This window comes from Babylonia areolata, chromosome 25 (assembly GCF_041734735.1).
Source record: "Babylonia areolata isolate BAREFJ2019XMU chromosome 25, ASM4173473v1, whole genome shotgun sequence".
NCBI classification, from domain to species: Eukaryota; Metazoa; Mollusca; class Gastropoda; order Neogastropoda; family Buccinidae; genus Babylonia; species Babylonia areolata.
In genome coordinates, this window is record NC_134900.1 from 17279530 (window position 1) to 17297367 (window position 17838).

Here is a 17838-nt window from a genome sequence, read left to right on the forward strand (position 1 = left end):
CATTTTGTTTCACCATTTGATTGTTCCTTTCTTTTGCTGCCATAATGAATTCAGTGTCATACTTAGTGACTCCCAGCCATGTCAATCACTTTGTGTTCACTCAATTGTTTTTCTCTTTTTTTCTGAACAAATCCATGAAGCAGAGATCCAATGCTCTAACCACTAGGCTCGGCCAATTTGCAATCTATTGTATCACTCTTTTGTCACAACAGATTTCTCAGCATGAAATTCTTTTTCCTGTCTGCATGTGTATCTATCTTACAATCAAAAAGGATTTTTTTCCTACAGAATTTTGCCAGGAACGACTCTCTTGTTACTGTGGGTTCATTTACGTGTGCTAAGTGCATGCCACATGCAGGGCCTTGGTCTATCATTTCATAGAAATGATTGGGGTTCAGATGTCACGCCCTCTCTAAGCAGGGCAGACTAGAACCCCCATGTCATGAGTTGTGACATCAGACCACCACTCAAGGTCTAGTGGAAGGGAAGAAAATTCTGACAAGAGTAGGATTTGATCTAAAACACTGGGATTCTTTCACTTCCCTGGCAGATGCATTGATACTTGGCAACCACACTATTCCACATGTCTGCTGCACTGGTATCTACTGAGTACAAAAGCAGCCTACTGGAAACAGTGAGCTACTTACGCAGGATCTTGGCGGTGAAGGGAGAGCCCATGATGTCCTTGTCGGCGAACTTGGCGGTGATGGCGTACTCGCCGGGCATGGTGGGCACATAGGACACTGTGCAGGTCCCATCCTGGTTGTCCACACACTTGATGTCCGTCCTGGACGGCCCTTCCACTGCCAGAGACAGTCCGCCTGTCAACAACAACAACAACAGTCTGACCACCGGCACAGGACAACACGAAATGACAGACAACAATACCCCCGAAAGCGGAGTATGGCTGCCTACATCGTGGGGTAAAAAAACAGTCATACATGTAAAAGCCCACTCGTGTACATACAAGTGAACGTCAGAGTTGTGGAATATGAATGAACTAAGAAGACAGACAACAAAATACTGCAGGAGACCAGCTGACAATGAAGTGGTTAGAACCAAGGACTGACCAGTGGCACAATTAGTTTGGATCCCTATCAGAGATGGGGTTTCTTTTCTTCTTTTCCACTGGTGGCTGGCTCCTACCCTGATGTTGACTGTGCTGTGGGTCAAAGTGGGAAGATGGGACCACACAGTCAAGGGTGTTCTACTATTCAGATGTCTTGTAGAGTGTTGATCAAATTTTCAGACCAACACTGCAGGTGTCTGTATCTCTCAGCCTTGTTGACGCCATGACAAATATTATTAGAGTACAGCCTTGTCAAGCAGTCCCAAACCTAAATGGACCCCAAAGCAGCAGTCTGGGAAATACTGAAAATGCTCATTTTGCTAATCTAATATTTCCATAAAACAACCAAAGAGGAAGAGAGTAGAGATTCCCAGCCCCCTTTACCTGGTCCAGCCTGTCTGGTGTTGATGGTGAAGTAAGCGGGTTCATCCACAACGCCAGTACTGAGTCCAGGGCCGTAGGCTGTCACATTGCCTGTGTTCACCGCTTCCACGTGGAACATGAATGGACTGCCTGCAACCATGTCACAGTGCTCGTCTTGTTACACTTAAGTCCCAACACAGTTGATGTACAAATGTATTGAAATGTTACCTAGTATTTCCTAAGTTATCTTACAAGATAATACAGCCGACAAATCAAAATTTAATTTCAATACTGCTAATATCTGTGGAACTGATGCTACATCAAGAATATTGTTATATACACAAAATTAAAAAGATGCTGTAAATTATCCCATGGGAATAAAGTATTTTTTTTTAATATACCAAAACGAACAACTAAACTATCTATTTAAGGACGTTTCTATGGTGCATAACAACAAATTGCTTTGTGCTTTATAATGACACAAAGAAGATTAAAAGATACATGTATAAAAACCAACATGAAAATAAAAACAATGCTCAATATATCTTATATACAAGAGCACACACAAACAAAGCCATCCTTAAAATACAAAGGTTCATATTTGCAGAGTTTCATCATATGCTCTCCTGCACATGCATGCACACAACCACACACACACAGACACATGTTTCACACATGTACATAATAATAACAACAAGAATATGTAGTAACTTATACGGTGCAAAGAAAACAACAACAACAACAAAAAAACACTGACAAACTGCCCCCCCCAAAAAAACACAAAACAACATATTGACACTTCCACGTTCCCCCGAAAGCGGAGTATTGCTGCCTACATGGCGAGGTAAAAACGGTCATACACGTAAATGCCCACTCGTGTATATATGAGTGAACGTGGGAGTTGCAGCCCACGAACGCAGAAGAAGAAGAAGAAGAAGAAGACACTTCCACAGAAGCCCTGTCTTACCTTCGATGTTTTCATTGTTGTACATGACATGCAGTTCATGCAGGCCAGTCTCTGTGGGCTGGTACCTCACAGTTACCGTTCCATCACCATTGTCCACAATCTTGGGGTAATCCGTTTTGCCGGAAGGCGTAACCACCATTGCTGCCACAGACAAAAACATGCACCGCTTCAGAAAGTAATTTCACAGAGAGAAAAAATGATAGAGAGAGAGAGAGAGAGAGAGAGAGAGAGAGAGAGAGTGTGTGTGTGTGTGTGTGTGCGCGCACATTTATGCAACTTCAAGCTTGCGTGCATGTGTTATGGTGCATGTACATGTATTTGTGTCTGTGTGAGTGGATGCTCATACAAATGTGCATAAGCAAGTGAACCATTATTCATTACGAGTAGCGCCTTTTCAATAAAACCCATCTCTGATTCTGCTGTGTGTAGGAAATTATGACTTCTGCAGTAAAATCAGGTTGGGGATTGGGCACAGGGCCAACAACACAGTCCCATAAAACAGGTTGTTACAGAAACAGCAACAGAAGAAACCAACACTGTGTGTGACAGGCCTCGAGTCAATGGAAGATGCTTGAATGAATGACAGTGGTGAAAGCTGAAAGGAAGCCACTGACAGGAAGATGGAAGTCCTGATTGTCAAATTCAAGGCGAGGACAGGATTTTGGGACATGCGAACCATGTATGATACAGGGAAACTGGCCCATGTTACAGAGATGAGAAGCAGTGAAATCAAAGTGAATAATTACAATCCTTTAATTGAAAAAACTGTGTGTGTGTGTGTGTGTGTGTGTGTGTGTGAGAGAGAGAGAGAGAGAGAGAGAGAGAGAGAGAGAAAGTGTCTGTGTGTGTCTTGTGCGTAAGTGTGTTGGTGAACGTGTGTGTGTGTGTGTGTGTGTGTGTGTGTGAGAAAGTGTGTGTGTCTTGTGCATAAGTGTGTTGGTGAACATGTGTGTGTGTGTGTGTGTGTGTGTGTGTGTGTGTGTGTGTGTGTGAAGCACAAGATAACAAGGCGCACAACCAAAAAAACAAAACACACAAAAAGACCACCACCACCAACAACAACAAAACAGCCCTCACAAACAGACTTCAGGTAAAACAACCAACCAGTTCTCCACTCACCAGACACATAGTTGAAGACCGGCCCGACCTGGAAGCGGAAGTCCACAGTCTGGTAGGGGGCAGCACCGGGAGCTCCGGCACGCAGGCTGTCCACCGTGTCAGCGGTGATCATGTCCTCTGTCGCTCCCACCTGTGGCAATCACGATAATGATAGTCATAATAATGAAGGATACTCATATATAGCTCTCTCTATCCAGAAAACAGCTCAGTGGCCCCTCTGTGTTAGGGCATTGTATTGTATTGTATTGCACTGCTTTGCATTGTATTGTATTGCCTTGTACTGCATTGCATTGTATTGTATTGTATTGCTTTTTGTCACAACAGATTTTTTTGTTTGAAATTCAGGCTGCTCTCCCTGGGATGAGTGCATTGCTGCAGCGCAGTGAAACCCATTTTCTTCTGCATGCAAGTGTACTTGTTTTATTATCAACGTCGATTTTTCTGCAGAATTTGCCAGGGACACCTTGCACGAGGTACCTCTGTATATTGTCTCATCCCAATGACAAGCGTCCAGACCACCACTCAAGGTATAGTGGATGAGGAGAGACTACTGGCAAGCTTGGGATTCGAACCAGTGCGCTCAGATTCTCTCGATTCCTATGTGGATGCATTACCATTAGGCCACTACTCCACCATAGTAACAATAATAATAATAATGGATACTTATACAGCATTCTATCCAGAAAACTGCTCAAGTGGCTTCACAAAACACGTAATCTTCTACATAACACAATACATCCATTTTACATATCCACACCAAAATGTGCCCAGCAAACTGTAACACACAATACATACATATATAAAACCATACATTCAAACAGACATCAATACCTCCCCCTAATCCTCCACACGTGTACACACACACACACAAACACACACACACATATACATATATATATGTACACACACATGAGAGAGAATTTTACATGATATGAAAAATTACAAACCACCCACTTCGGCACATGCAATAAGAGGGGATGGCCATCAGGTGTATAAATGGTGGAACTCGGATGCTGTTTCAAGGTGGAAAAGGGTTGTTATCACCCATTATTTCTGCATCATGCACCAGAGCAAATAAGCAGCCAACTTTATAGAAAGGATCTAGCCATGATCATAAATGGTGTTTAAAAAAGAAAGAAAGAGAAAATATAGTAAAGAAATAGTGTAGCAGTGTTCTGTATTAATTTCTATACTGTACTGTAAAACAAAACTGTTCTCTACTGCACTGTAGTGCATTGCACTATATTGGTGTGTGCTGTGGTGCAATGTGCTACTATAATATAATGTACTGTACTGTACCGTAATTGAGATATGAACTGTACTGCATTAATTTTGTGCAGCACTGAACTCAACTGCATTGTACTGCACCGTAATCTGTATGGTACCAAACTGTAATGAAACATGCTGAAGCACTGTTTGTACTTCATGTACCGACCGGGCTGAGTAACTAAAGGAAAGTACTGCACAGTACTTTATCTGTGCTGAGATTTACTACACAGTATTGCATAGTGTGTGTAGTAGTGCTGTGCAGTATAGAGTAGCACAGTCTGGTGTGATATACCGCTGAGCAGTGTAGTGTAGTGTAGTGTAGTGTAGATATAGTACTGTATTGTAGCACAGAGCAGTGTAATGTAGTTTAGTCAGTAGTGTAACGAAGTGCAGAGCAGTGTAATGTAGTTTTGTCAGTACTGTAACGAAGTGCAGTGCAGTGTCATGTAGTTTAGTCAGTAGTGTAACGAAGTGCAGAGCAGTGTCATGTAGTTTTGTCAGTAGTGTAACGAAGTGCAGAGCAGCAGTTAAGGAAGTGCAGTGCAGTGTCATGTAGTTTAGTCAGTAGTGTAACGAAGTGCAGAGCAGTGTCATGTAGTTTTGTCAATAGTGTAACGAAGTGCAGTGCAGTGTCATGTAGTTTAGTCAGTAGTGTAACGAAGTGCAGAGCAGTGTAATGTAGTTTAGTCAATAGTGTAAGGAAGTGCAGTGCAGTGTCATGTGGCATCATGTCGTGTATTGTGCTGTACTGCAATCTTCCCTTGCTGTGAGGAAAGGAGAAACACTCACCGGGCCTTGCACCAAGTAGTCCTCATACACCTCCTCTGAGACAGCCTACAAGAACAAGGAAAGGGAAAACAGTTCCATCAGGACCATGCACATGCCGTCACCAAGGAGGGGACCGGGGGGGACCATCATCTTGGGGTGGGCAGGGTCAAAACTCCACGTCTCTCACAGTATGTGCCATACAGCAGAAGCCAAGGGAAGGTGCTTTGCCTGTGCTGTCCATCTGGGTGGTCATTCGGTAAATGGCATCTTTTCATGTGTGACTGCCACCATCAATTCTTGTAAAAAATCTCGCACTGCTTTTTAAAGTCTATCTAGGACCCCTGCCCAGAACGACTTTAACTCAACGATAAAACTTGATAGGTTGTTAAATTCAACTCCAAATTAACCTCTTGATTTTTTTTTTATTTAATTAAGATAGCATGTTCATTTCTTTTAAGGACTGTTAACTGTCAACCCCTCTGTTAATCTACATGACATATGTGCTAACCCTACATGATAAATTTAGATTCAGGTGTCAGGCACCAGCAGATGAGTTTTTAAAACAGTATTTTTATTGGCTTGTCCCTGTCTATGATAAAATGCTTGTCTTCCTATACAACAGATTTACAGCAATTCCCTCCTTTCCAGGTTCTGTTGAATTTTGCAAGTAGACTTGTATGGGACAGCATAACCTGAAGAAAGAGTTTGCTTCCATGAGCAATTCTTCACACCCATCCATTTCCCTGTCTCTCCTTTTTTGTTTGTTTGTTTTTATCTTATTCTGCCACAGCGCTGTACCCAAACAATTTTTCGTCACGCCTGTGAATTTTGGAGTGTCAGTTTTCTGTGAGATGTAAATCTGTATTCTTTTCTCTGCATATACTTCATTTAATGTGATACTGCAGTATTTTGGCATCCTCTTAATAAAGGCTACATATCTCCTGCTGTTTCTGAAAATGCTCTTTGAATTTTGGAGTGCTCAGTTTTCCTTCAGATGTAAGTCTATGGTCTCTCCTCTGCATACACTAAGTGTGACATTGCAGAATTGACAGTCTTTTAATTAATCAAAGCTAACACATCTGCTGTTTCTGACAGAGCTCTTTCATTAAAGTGTTCCAGGGAAGGCAGACCAAGTATCTCTCCATTTTCACACAAATTGATATAACCTTATAAGCTTCTGAAACAAGTGTATTTCATTGCAACAAATGCAAAGGCAGGTTATCAGTCACAATGAAAAGTGCTTGTGGGAGAAAAAAAAGCAGTGAAGAGATTACAATTCAATTAAGTGAAGGAAAGTTGCCATGGTCGTGCAGTGTACGATTGTGGTAATAGATGATGGGGAGGGATAGGGTAGGGGTGGAGGGTGGATGGAAGTGCCTGGATGTCACTGTTCCAATCTAAGAAGTGGAATCAAAACATTTGTCAGAATAAAAACACTCCAACACACCTCTGATAACATATTACCTAATACGCAGCGCTAAAATAACAAGGACAATACAACATTACCCACATCCTAATTCTAAAAGAAAAGAGATGCCATCTTTGATATGTTAAAACCAAAAATGCCTTGACAGATCAACAACATTTAAGACTTTTAAGTTTTATAAACCATGAACCATGAAATAAGGCATCCTTTGCAATGCTGGGTTACCAGAATGCAAAATGCTGTTTACTAGGTTACTGTAATGAGTGTCAATAATTAGGAATTTAATCTACTAAATACAAGACGATACCGCAGAAAGTTTCATCAAAGTTTTTTCTTGTTTTCCCCATCTCAGAGAAATTAACACAAAAAAGAACCCACACTCCATTTCTAGGGGCAAATACAGTCTAATCAAAATCAAACAGAATACAGGCAAACATAAAAACAGAAAACAAACAATAAATGACCTACCACTGAACAACAGAAACGTCTCTAAAAGCAACACAACGACTACCAAACAACAAAAACAATACTTATGAACAGAAGCCCACCGATGAAAATATCCATTCCAGCCAAAACAAGTACGAGGTCGGACTATAGCTACCACCGCTAGCTAAACCACCCACACAAATCTGGTTTAGTGATGTGCAGCTGCACAGTTTTTGTCCTTCAGCCATACTATTGAACATTAGCAATTTTTGCTTTTTATCTGATACAACATCACTGACAGAACAACAGCAAATGAAACAGTAACTGACCACACAGGCACTACCATACCAAACTTTTTTTTAACGACCACACAGGCACTACCACAACTGTATTTTGTTAACTGAATGCATTCATTCACATGCATGGGTCAACACTGCACTGGTAGGCAGGGGTCATGTCAGAAAAACAAACTGAAAGATTCAACACACACACAAAAAAAACAACCCCAAAGCACAGAAAAAACACACAGCATGTAATAACAATTTATCATTCCAAAAAAAAAAAAGGAAAAGAAAAGAAAAGTTTTTTTTCCTTCACTGTGATACACATATATTCATGCCATCAGCAGATTGTTATTAAACTGAGTATGTTTGTTTATTTGTTTTTGCTTTGCTGGTTGCTTTTTTTCCTGTTTTTAAGGAATAACCTTTCACCATCTTGTGGATCTGTGAAGTATATCATGCACAGGCCAAGCATGTATTCAGTGTCGGGGCCATTACCTTATTATCATAAACCATCAGCATCACAAAACCACTTAAACACAGCACATGCATTTGTATATACAACAAAAAAGCCAGATATGCTCTAACACACACACACACACACACACACACACACACACACACACAAACAAACAAAAAAATCCACACGAAAAAAATGCAAAAGAAAAAGACAAAAAAAAGAAAGAATAAGCATGCTGCCCCGAATGTATGTTCTTTCCTTAACCAAAAAAAAACCAACCCAATCAAAACACAAGGGATTAAAAAAAACATGTCCACCTACATGGATGGTGTAGTCTCCTTCAGGGACGAGGTTGCCGCCAAACTTGATCTCAATGGTGTAGTCTCCAGGGAACTGGGGGGTGAAGGAAATGCTGAAGGTGCCGTCACCCTTATCAATGATGTCGATGTCAATCTCACTGCCGTTGGGCTGACGGATGCGGCAGGTGACCTTGCCATTGCCGGCCTCGGCGGCATCAACGGTGATGACAGTTTCCTTGTTGACGGGGACCATCTTGTCAGCTCCTTCTGTCGACCCAGCAATGCCAGTGCATTGGATTAGTGCCTGTGTTCAATACCTTCAACATTTTACAATTATGTACATGTATATATCAGTTTCAGAAAAAGCTTGTATTCTAAATCAAGACATCAAGCATACTCTACAAATACAACACACACACACACATACACACCACACAACAAACTCACATGCACACATAAATACGACACACACATAAAGGCTGCAGATTTATAAATCTTCTGGGAGCTGTTCAAGTTCTCTACTTCCTTACATCTTTATACCAGTTTTGATAGTGGTAGTATTCAAAATCAAGACATCATGTATGCTTTACACACACACACACACCTATATCTGCACACACACACAAACACACACAGAGGTTGTAGAATCCTTCTGCTGTGAGCTGTTCACGTACTGAAGTTCCTTACTTGTTTGTACCGTCTCAGAAGTGGCAGTATTCAAAATCATGACATCATGCATGCTTAACACACACACACACACACACACATACCAGCACACACGCACACACACACACACATTGTCCACTGACCTGTGATCTTACACTTGGAGGCATCACCAATGGGGGTGGCCTTGACAGGGAAGGGCACGCCGGGCACATCCTGTCCAGCGTACTTGACCACAACGTTGTAGACACCCAGGTCTTCAGGGGTGTAGACCACATCGAAAGTGCCATCCAGGTTGTCTTTGACAGCAGGGCGGATGAAGGTGCCATCAGGTCGCTGGTGAGGGCAAAACAAAACAGGTGGAGTGATCTTTGTACACTGTTCTGTTCAGCGTTATGAAAATATCTGAGTTTATCCCCACATCATTCTGTGTCAGCATAATTCAAGAACATTCTCATCAGTGCTGACAATTCTGTGTCAGTGTCATTCAGATCACTATGTACTGTACTGTGTTGTGTGTACTGAATTATATTTTGTCACAACAGATTACTCTGTGTGAAATTTGGGCTTCTCTCCCCAGGGAGAGTGTGTTGCAACAGTGTAAGGCCACTCCTTTATTCTTTCTTTTTTTCTGACTGTAAGTGTGTTTGTTTTCCTATCAAAGTGGGTTTTTTCTACAAAATTTTGCCTGGGACAACCCTTCTGTAGTAATGGGTTCTTTTATGTGTGAAGTGCATCTGCACATGGGACCTCGGTTTATCATCTCATCCAAACGACTAACGTCCTTACCACTACTCAAGGTTTAATGGAGGGAGAGAAAATACTGTTGAGCGTGGGATTCGGTCCCCTGAGCTCAGATTCTCTCCCTTCCAAGGCAGACGTGTCACCACAAGGCCACCACTCCACTGGGTTAAGTGAAAACTGCAGAGTGAGGAGTTTACCTGCACAAAGCACTCGAGGGGTGCAGGCTCCGTCTCTCTGGGGTCCACGGTGAACACGACGGGCAGAGAGGCAGGGGTGGTTCCCTCAACCCCAGGTCCTGTGACCTTCACCTTGCTCACATCCACGCCAGGCAGCACCCGCATCTGGAAGGGGCTGCAAGGCCACAACATCACTATTAACTAGCATGAAAACAAGGAATGTGTGATGATGGAGTCTCCCGTCGGTCCGACAAATGAGTAGGCAGGCAGGCTTATCTGTCGGTGTGTGTCCTCATAGGGGAGACGAGGCCGATTCTGGATGCGCAGCACTTCCCACAGGTGTTGCAAGGGGAAACGTCTCCAGAAGTTGCGCCCTGCTTCCTTCGCTCACGCTCCTCCTTAATGGTCAGCGTTCTCTTGTTTTCAAACGTCTTTATGCCACTAGAGCACAGCATCCTCCAGCGAGAGCGGCCAAGGGCATCAGTTTCCCAGGAATGTGTACAGTGTATACATATACATACAGAGAAAAATGAAAACAGGTAAATTCACAGCATTAGAAAGAATGTACAAATAGCTAAGAATAAAACTGGTAGCACCCACAAAGGGGTGGGCGTTTACTGGATACTTTATCCTTTGCAGGCGCCCAATCCCTTATTAGTTTCACCATAAAATACTGGCTGGGCATTTACTCTCTGTGTGAGAACTCTCTCATGAAACTTGCGATATCAGTAGGATAATCCAGTTCAAGTGTATAATATCTGTTTCACAGCATACTGGTGACTACTTTTTACTTTGATAACTGGATGTCCAGGGCCAGACTTACTGTTCTCTGCAAACAATTTTAAACAAAACACCAGCTACTGACTGACACAAGACACTGTGTTATGGAGTGATGTCGTTATTGCACTCGTTTTTTTTTCAGTTACACATCAACATATCATGCTGACATTTCTATTCTTTACCTCAACATCTAATCTGCGCTGCTTTGTAAAGCAACACACAGAACAAGCTGCAATAATCACACAAACAGCGCAAACTGCATCATCATTACTTCATCATGATTTTTTTTTTTTTTCAAAGTAAGGGGTGGGCATATACACAGTATTTTACCCTGTGCAAAGTTTTTCACTCAAAATGGGAGTTTATAACCTGAAGGTGAAATCTGAACACAGATGGGGTGGGGGATAGGGGTTTATAACTTGGGGGTGATACCTTTACAAAGAAAGGGTGGGTGCTTTACTAGGTAAACAGTTTACAGTGTACACAAAAGGACATACCTGTTGGGGACCTCGGTACCACCGTACTGCACATCCACCTTGCACTTGCCCTCCTCAGCTGGCACGTAGGAGGCCTGGAACACTCCCTCCTCCACTGGCACTACGTTGGCTGGGCGTGTGGCACCTGATGCCAGGTAGAAAAGCAGTTCTCTCATACTGTACTGTATTGTATTTCACTATAATGTATTGCACTGTGCTGCATTGTATTGTACTGTATTTATGCTTTACTGTATTCTGTTGCATTGCACTGTACTATACTGTACTGTCTTATATCACACTGTATTGTATTATACTAAATTGTGCTGCATTGTATTTCACTGTAATGTACTGTATTGTGCTATACTGTACTGTATTGCATTGTACTGGAATGTATTCATAGACATATTAACATGATGTCTGATTTTCTCCTTTTTTTTTTTTTTTTTTTTACCTCTCAATGACTGAGGTTCTGTGGTGCTGTACTGTACTGTACTCTATTGTACTGTATTGAATTTTATTGCATTGTATTATTTTTTGTCACAACACATTTCTCTGCATGAAATTCTGGCTGCTCTCCCTGGGGACAGCGTGTTGTCTCAGTGCACAATGGGGCCAGAAGAACAAATGATTAACAAACAGTAAAATGTGGGAAGGCTCTCCATTCACAAGGTACACAACTTCCAAGTTAATGCTGCTTATGCTACTGATTCAGCTAGCAAACAGGTAGTAAATAAAACGTACATTGGAACAATGGTGTCTGGGTTTGTTCCAATGTACCTCTTATTTACTACGTGTATGCTGGCTGAATCTGTAGCACAAGCAGCATTGACTTGTGTGTTCTTCACCAAGATAATGTATACATTCATTCTCTGCTGATTTTCTTTTTTCCACCTTATGTCACTGTATGTTATGTTGTGTGTATGTGTACATAGGCCCAGCACACAGCTTATATCACAATCTGACATAAGCTTATATTTAGGCCAACAGCAAAGTGAGAGCTGTATGATCAATGTTTTGGGAGGACATTTACAGCTTAGTCTTTTGTGAAGGACTAAGAACCTCAAACTATGAGGCAAGGTTGCACTGGCTCTTAGAACTGCAGCCTTGGACGCTAGCTGGTCTTTGGGAACCATCACAGCGCCAACTGTCCTAATAAACCCTCATGGCCGAGAGAGTGGGGATTAACTTGGGCAAGACACTCTCCACAATAACCAAACTCCAGCCAAGATAGTCGGGACAGCAGTTGCCTCCTCTGCTGTTCTGATGGTCATAGTCAGACACGACAGACTGTCATATATACATGTTGATTATGAGAAGAAAAAAAAGAAAGAAAAAGAAAACATTTCCTGACCTGTCTGATCGGTGTAGGTGACCTGGAGGGGAGCGTCCCCAGCCTCCTTGGTGTCCACGGTGAAGGTGGCTGGGGCACCAGCGGTTACTCCCTTGGAGTCCACACCGGGGCCATAGCACTTCACCTTGCTGGCGTCCACCTCACTGGACACGCGCACGCGGAATGGAGAGTCTGTGCACACACACACACACACACACACACATATACGTCACCACTGGTTTGCACTGATACTGAACGTTATCTGGTATTGTTTTTGTTGGACAAACAAAAAAAGAAAGAAAAAAAATCAAACTACAACAACAAATAAAAAAACCCTCAAGACAAGACACATGTTCAAAGAAGATAAAGACAGCAAACAAAACATCCTGATCTGTACCCACAGTCTGTAATGATGATGACCACAATGGAAACATCAATACAAGCACTGCAAAAAATTGCACCACCAACAACAAACACAATCCCAATTTAAAAAAAAGAAAAGGCAAAAATAAAAAATGGATACTTGTATGGTACTATATCCAAAACACTGCTCTACTGCTTAATAAAACACACAATATTCCACATCACACACTGCATTAACGTTACACTTAAGCACACCAAAATGCACCTGGCAATCTACATGTATGTAAATACATATAAACAGTACATACATATATTCAACCACACACACACATACACACCCTTATATCACTCATTGCATCAATGTTACACTTTTGCACACCAAAACTGCACCTAGCAAACTACATGTACACACACACACACACACACACACACACACCCATCAATGTTACACTTCTTCACACCAAAACTGCACCAAGCAAACTACATGTATGTAGATACACAAACACACACACACACACACACATCATCCACACACACATCCCCAACAACAACCAACCAAAAAATCCACACTCTCACTCACCAGGGATGGGCTTGCCGGCAAAGTTGACGCTGATGTCGTAGTTGCCGGGCTGGTCAGGGAAGTACTCCACCTCACAGGTGCCATCGTGGTTGTCCTTGCACTTCATCTTGGCTTCTGTGGGTCCCTGGATGCCCAGACCCAGGGCCCCCTTGCCCGCTCCCTTCATGTCCACCGTGAACTTGTTGGGCTTGTTGGTCACCCCACCCTCCAGACCTGATGCATCAATGGCAAAAAATCATGGAACACTCACTCACACACACAGCGTCTGCTGGGTGCACGTATGTACAGATCAGACTGAGAACTACAGAGGAGATCTAAAGACTGAGAAAGAGAAGATTTAAAAACTGTTGTAGTCTGAAGACTGGCATTTAAAGAGAAAATCTAAAGACTTACAAATAAAGGTCTAAAGACTGATAAGTAAAGAGGAGGTCTAAAGACTGAGAAATCATGAGAATATTTAAACACCAATAAAGTCTCAAGACTGATAAACAAAATGATCTAAAGACTGAGAAATAAAGAGGTCTAAAGACTGATACAAAACATGAGGTCTAAAAACTGAAAAATAAAGAGATCTAAAGACTAAGAAATTGAGAGAAGATTTCAAGATTGAGGATAAACAGAATATCCAAGAAAATGAGAAGTGCAGAAATTTATAGCTTGAGAAATAAACAGACATGCAGATTGACCATTTTAGCTGAACACCTAGAGACTGAGGACTAAAAATAACATCTAAAGATGGATAACTAAAGAGAACATCTAAAGACAGAGAACAAAAGAAAATAACTACAGACTACACACTAAAAAGATCTGAATAACTAAAGAGAACATCTAAAGACAGAGAACAAAAGAAAATAACTACAGACTACACACTAAAAAGATCTGAACAGAAGGTTTAAATGCTGAGGAATAAAGAGAAGATCTGAAGACTGATAACTAGGTAAGACCTATAAAGTCTGAGAACTGAAGAGAAGGTACAAAGACTGAGAAATAAAGAGGAGACACAATGAGAAGATCTAAACTCCAAGAGATAAGAAAAAGTCTACACACGAGAGGCAAAGATAAAGTCTAAAGACTGAGGAGTAGAGCAGCCTCCTCAAAGAGAGGGGAAGAGAACAGATACGGTGTGTCCAATGGAAGAAATGAAAATTACCACTGCAGACACACCAAGACTCACCAGAATGAAATCCACTTGTCTATATAGTAAATACGAAACACAGCTGTCATAAGCATGAAGTAGAACACGAGAGGCAAGGCCTTCAAGACTCACTTGTGATAAATTAAGTCCCCTAGCATTAATTACAGAGTAATTTCCCTTTTTTACAATCTGCACCAAAACGTTTGCAAAATAAATAAAAATTCCATGCTTAGCAAAAGAAGTTCCTGTTTGAACAAAAAATGATAATAATGACTCCTCTTGTTGTTGTGTCAGAATAAGAGGTCAAAGTGCCAAGTTTAGAGAATACAAAAAATATAAATATAACAGTAAATGCAGTTTGCATATAATTAGGCTTCTTTTTTTTCTTTTTTTGTGCCCATCCCAGAGGTGCAATATTGTTTTAAACAAGATGACTGGAAAGAACTGAATTTTTCCTATTTTTATGCCAAATTATTTGCAGTATTTGCAGAGAAAATGTCAATGTTAAAGTTTACCACGGACACACAAACACACAGACACACGGACACACACACACACACACACACACACACAGACAACCGAACACCGGGTTAAAACATAGACTCACTTTGTTTACACAAGTGAGTCAATAAACCCAAACTGTCATTTCTTCAAAAGCAGACAAAACATGCTGGAAAAGAACAGCAATAATGATCAGACTTCTAACTTTCCATGACACACACTTCTACCCCTCAGAGACAAGGAGGAGGAGGTCACTCACCAGGTCCATAAGCACGGACTCTGTTGGGGTCGTTGCCAGGCACAGCATTGACCTTGAAAGGACTGCCAGGGATGGGGTTTCCATCGTAGGTCACGTCCAGAGCCTGAGGACCTGCACAACAACAACAACAAAATGGGGGGTGCTTTACTTAGTATCACACTTCCTTGACTCTTTCACTTCTTTCCAATGAACTGTGGGCTTGTATTTTCTCATGGCCACTTTATCTAAGTGTCATGCTTCCTTGACTCTTTCATTTCTTTCCAATAATCTGTGGGCTTATATTTTCTCATGATTCTTTTAACTGTTATTGCTTTTTTTTTTTTTTTTTTTTTTTTTTTTTTTTTTTTTTTTTTTTTTTTGCCTTTCAATACGATTTTCTTCTTACTTTTTTTTTTATATTTTTGTATAAACTTTGTTGGATATATTAAGAAGGAAACATGTTTGCGGGGGCATCCCTGTGCTCTCAAGCTGATTCACTTTAAAGGTAAAGCCTTCATTTTATTGAGGATCCTGTATCAAACCAAGGGTTTGGACAGCTTCTTATGACTTTTTCTGTGCAATGACTTGGTGCCAAAAGTAGATTTCCCTGCGCTAAGAATTACTGCCGTCAAATCACTGTTGATTTCATCAACATTAGCATCATCCATGTCAAGTTCTTCAGTTAGGTTTAATTTTGTTCATTCAGAAATAAACCTAACTTTGAGACTACGATCAAAAGGCCAAATTCTTTCTGCTTTAGAACTGGAAGGAAAACACACACCTGCGCACACACATACGAATACACATAGAAGAAACAGACACACATCCATAGAATACAGACTCGGAATGGACTGCCTTAATTATGTAGAGATTGCCTGAAAAGGAATGCTTTTAGATTTGTTTTAAAGGGAGTGAATGAGGGACTGTGACGGTCTGAAAAAAAAAAGAAAGGCAGTGAATTCCAGAAATTAAAGAATAATGAGGCTTGGAGAGTAAAGGATTATTAAACAGTGAAGAGTGGTAACTCTCTCCATGTACATGTCAAACAGTTAACTAGTACAAGGACAAGCCCGGAGCTTCCTTTTTGAGGAGGTGTCTGGGTTTGTTCCAATGTATCTCTTATTTACCTGTGTGCCAGCTGATTTGGTAGCATTAGCAGCATTGACTTGAAAGTCAAGTGAAGTGATGGCCTAGAGGTAATGTGTCCACCTAGGAAGCGAGAGAATCTGAGCGCACTGGTTCGAATCACGGCTCAGCCCCCGATATTTTCTCCCCCTCCACTAGACCTTGAGTGGTGGTCTGGACGCTAGTCATTCAGATGAGACGATTAACCAAGGTCCTGTGTGCAGCATGCACTTAGCACATGTAAAAGAACCCACGGCAACAAAAGGGCTGTTCCTCACAAAATTCTGTCGAAAAATCCACTTCGATAGGAAAAACAAATAAAAAAACTGCACACAGAAAAAAGTACAAAAAAATGGGTGGCGCTGTAGTGTAGCGACGCGCTCTCCTTGGGAGAGCAGCCCAGATTCACACTGAGAAATCTGTCGTGATAAAAAGAAATACAAATACAAATACAAATTGTGTCCCTTGTCCATGGACAGAGCTAACACTCCGCGAACTCCAGGTTTGTAGATGTGAAGAAAAATAAGAAAAGACAAAAAGCCATTCTACCTTGTTCCATGGGTGTGTAGAGCACAGGGTAGGTTCCGTCCTTGTTGTTGGACACCTTGGTGGCCACCTTGCGGCCAGTGGGGGTGGTCAGGATGGCCTGCACCTGTCCCTCACCTGTTGGTGTCACCGTGTGGGCGTCCACCGTGAACTCTGTGGGTGCTTCCATGAACACTCCTGGAAAGCAGGTACCAAGAGGGTTAGTTCCTTGTGTGTGTGTGTGTGTGTGCGCGCGCGCGCATGTGCACGCATATGTGTGTGATGCGTGTGTTTATGTGTGTGTGTGTGTGAGCGTGCGCGCATGTGTGTGTGTGTGTGTGTGTGTGTGTGTGTGTATGCATTAAAGCATGTGTGTCTATATGTGTTTGCACGTAAGGATAAGCACTCACTTATGTACAATTCTGTTTCTACGACTGTGTGTGGATATGAGCAAACATGTGCATTTTTTCTCACTTCTGTTCTTTGGTCTGGGATCAACTCCCTGGCAGTTTTGATCTTTTAACTGCTTCATTAAAAAAAAGGGGGGGCAGTTTGATAAATCCGAGATAAATCAACAACAATAAGATGTTTGGCTGCACTTGTCTACTGATCTTTCAAGTACTAGGTCACTGTTAAAAGTTAAGAAATCATATCACTGGAAGTTACACAGAACATCGACTGCTGTAGCAGCACAACAAAATCATCTACGATAGCCACACAAAACATAAATTATTGTGCCCTTAAAAAAAAAAGTT

The 17838-nt window shown here is 41.6% G+C and overlaps 1 protein-coding gene across 1 annotated transcript in view; it reads right to left on the bottom strand.

Moving 5' to 3' along the window:
- LOC143300069 (filamin-A-like) overlaps nucleotides 1–17838 on the bottom strand; it is a 112009-nt gene that overhangs the window by 30259 nt on the left and 63912 nt on the right. Inside the window, 13 exon segments of the mRNA XM_076613628.1 lie at nucleotides 648–821; nucleotides 1454–1582; nucleotides 2400–2540; nucleotides 3519–3648; nucleotides 5577–5621; nucleotides 8470–8714; nucleotides 9257–9446; nucleotides 10052–10205; nucleotides 11308–11431; nucleotides 12638–12808; nucleotides 13560–13772; nucleotides 15455–15565; nucleotides 17108–17281. Coding sequence (XP_076469743.1) covers nucleotides 648–821; nucleotides 1454–1582; nucleotides 2400–2540; nucleotides 3519–3648; nucleotides 5577–5621; nucleotides 8470–8714; nucleotides 9257–9446; nucleotides 10052–10205; nucleotides 11308–11431; nucleotides 12638–12808; nucleotides 13560–13772; nucleotides 15455–15565; nucleotides 17108–17281 — 2001 coding nt within the window.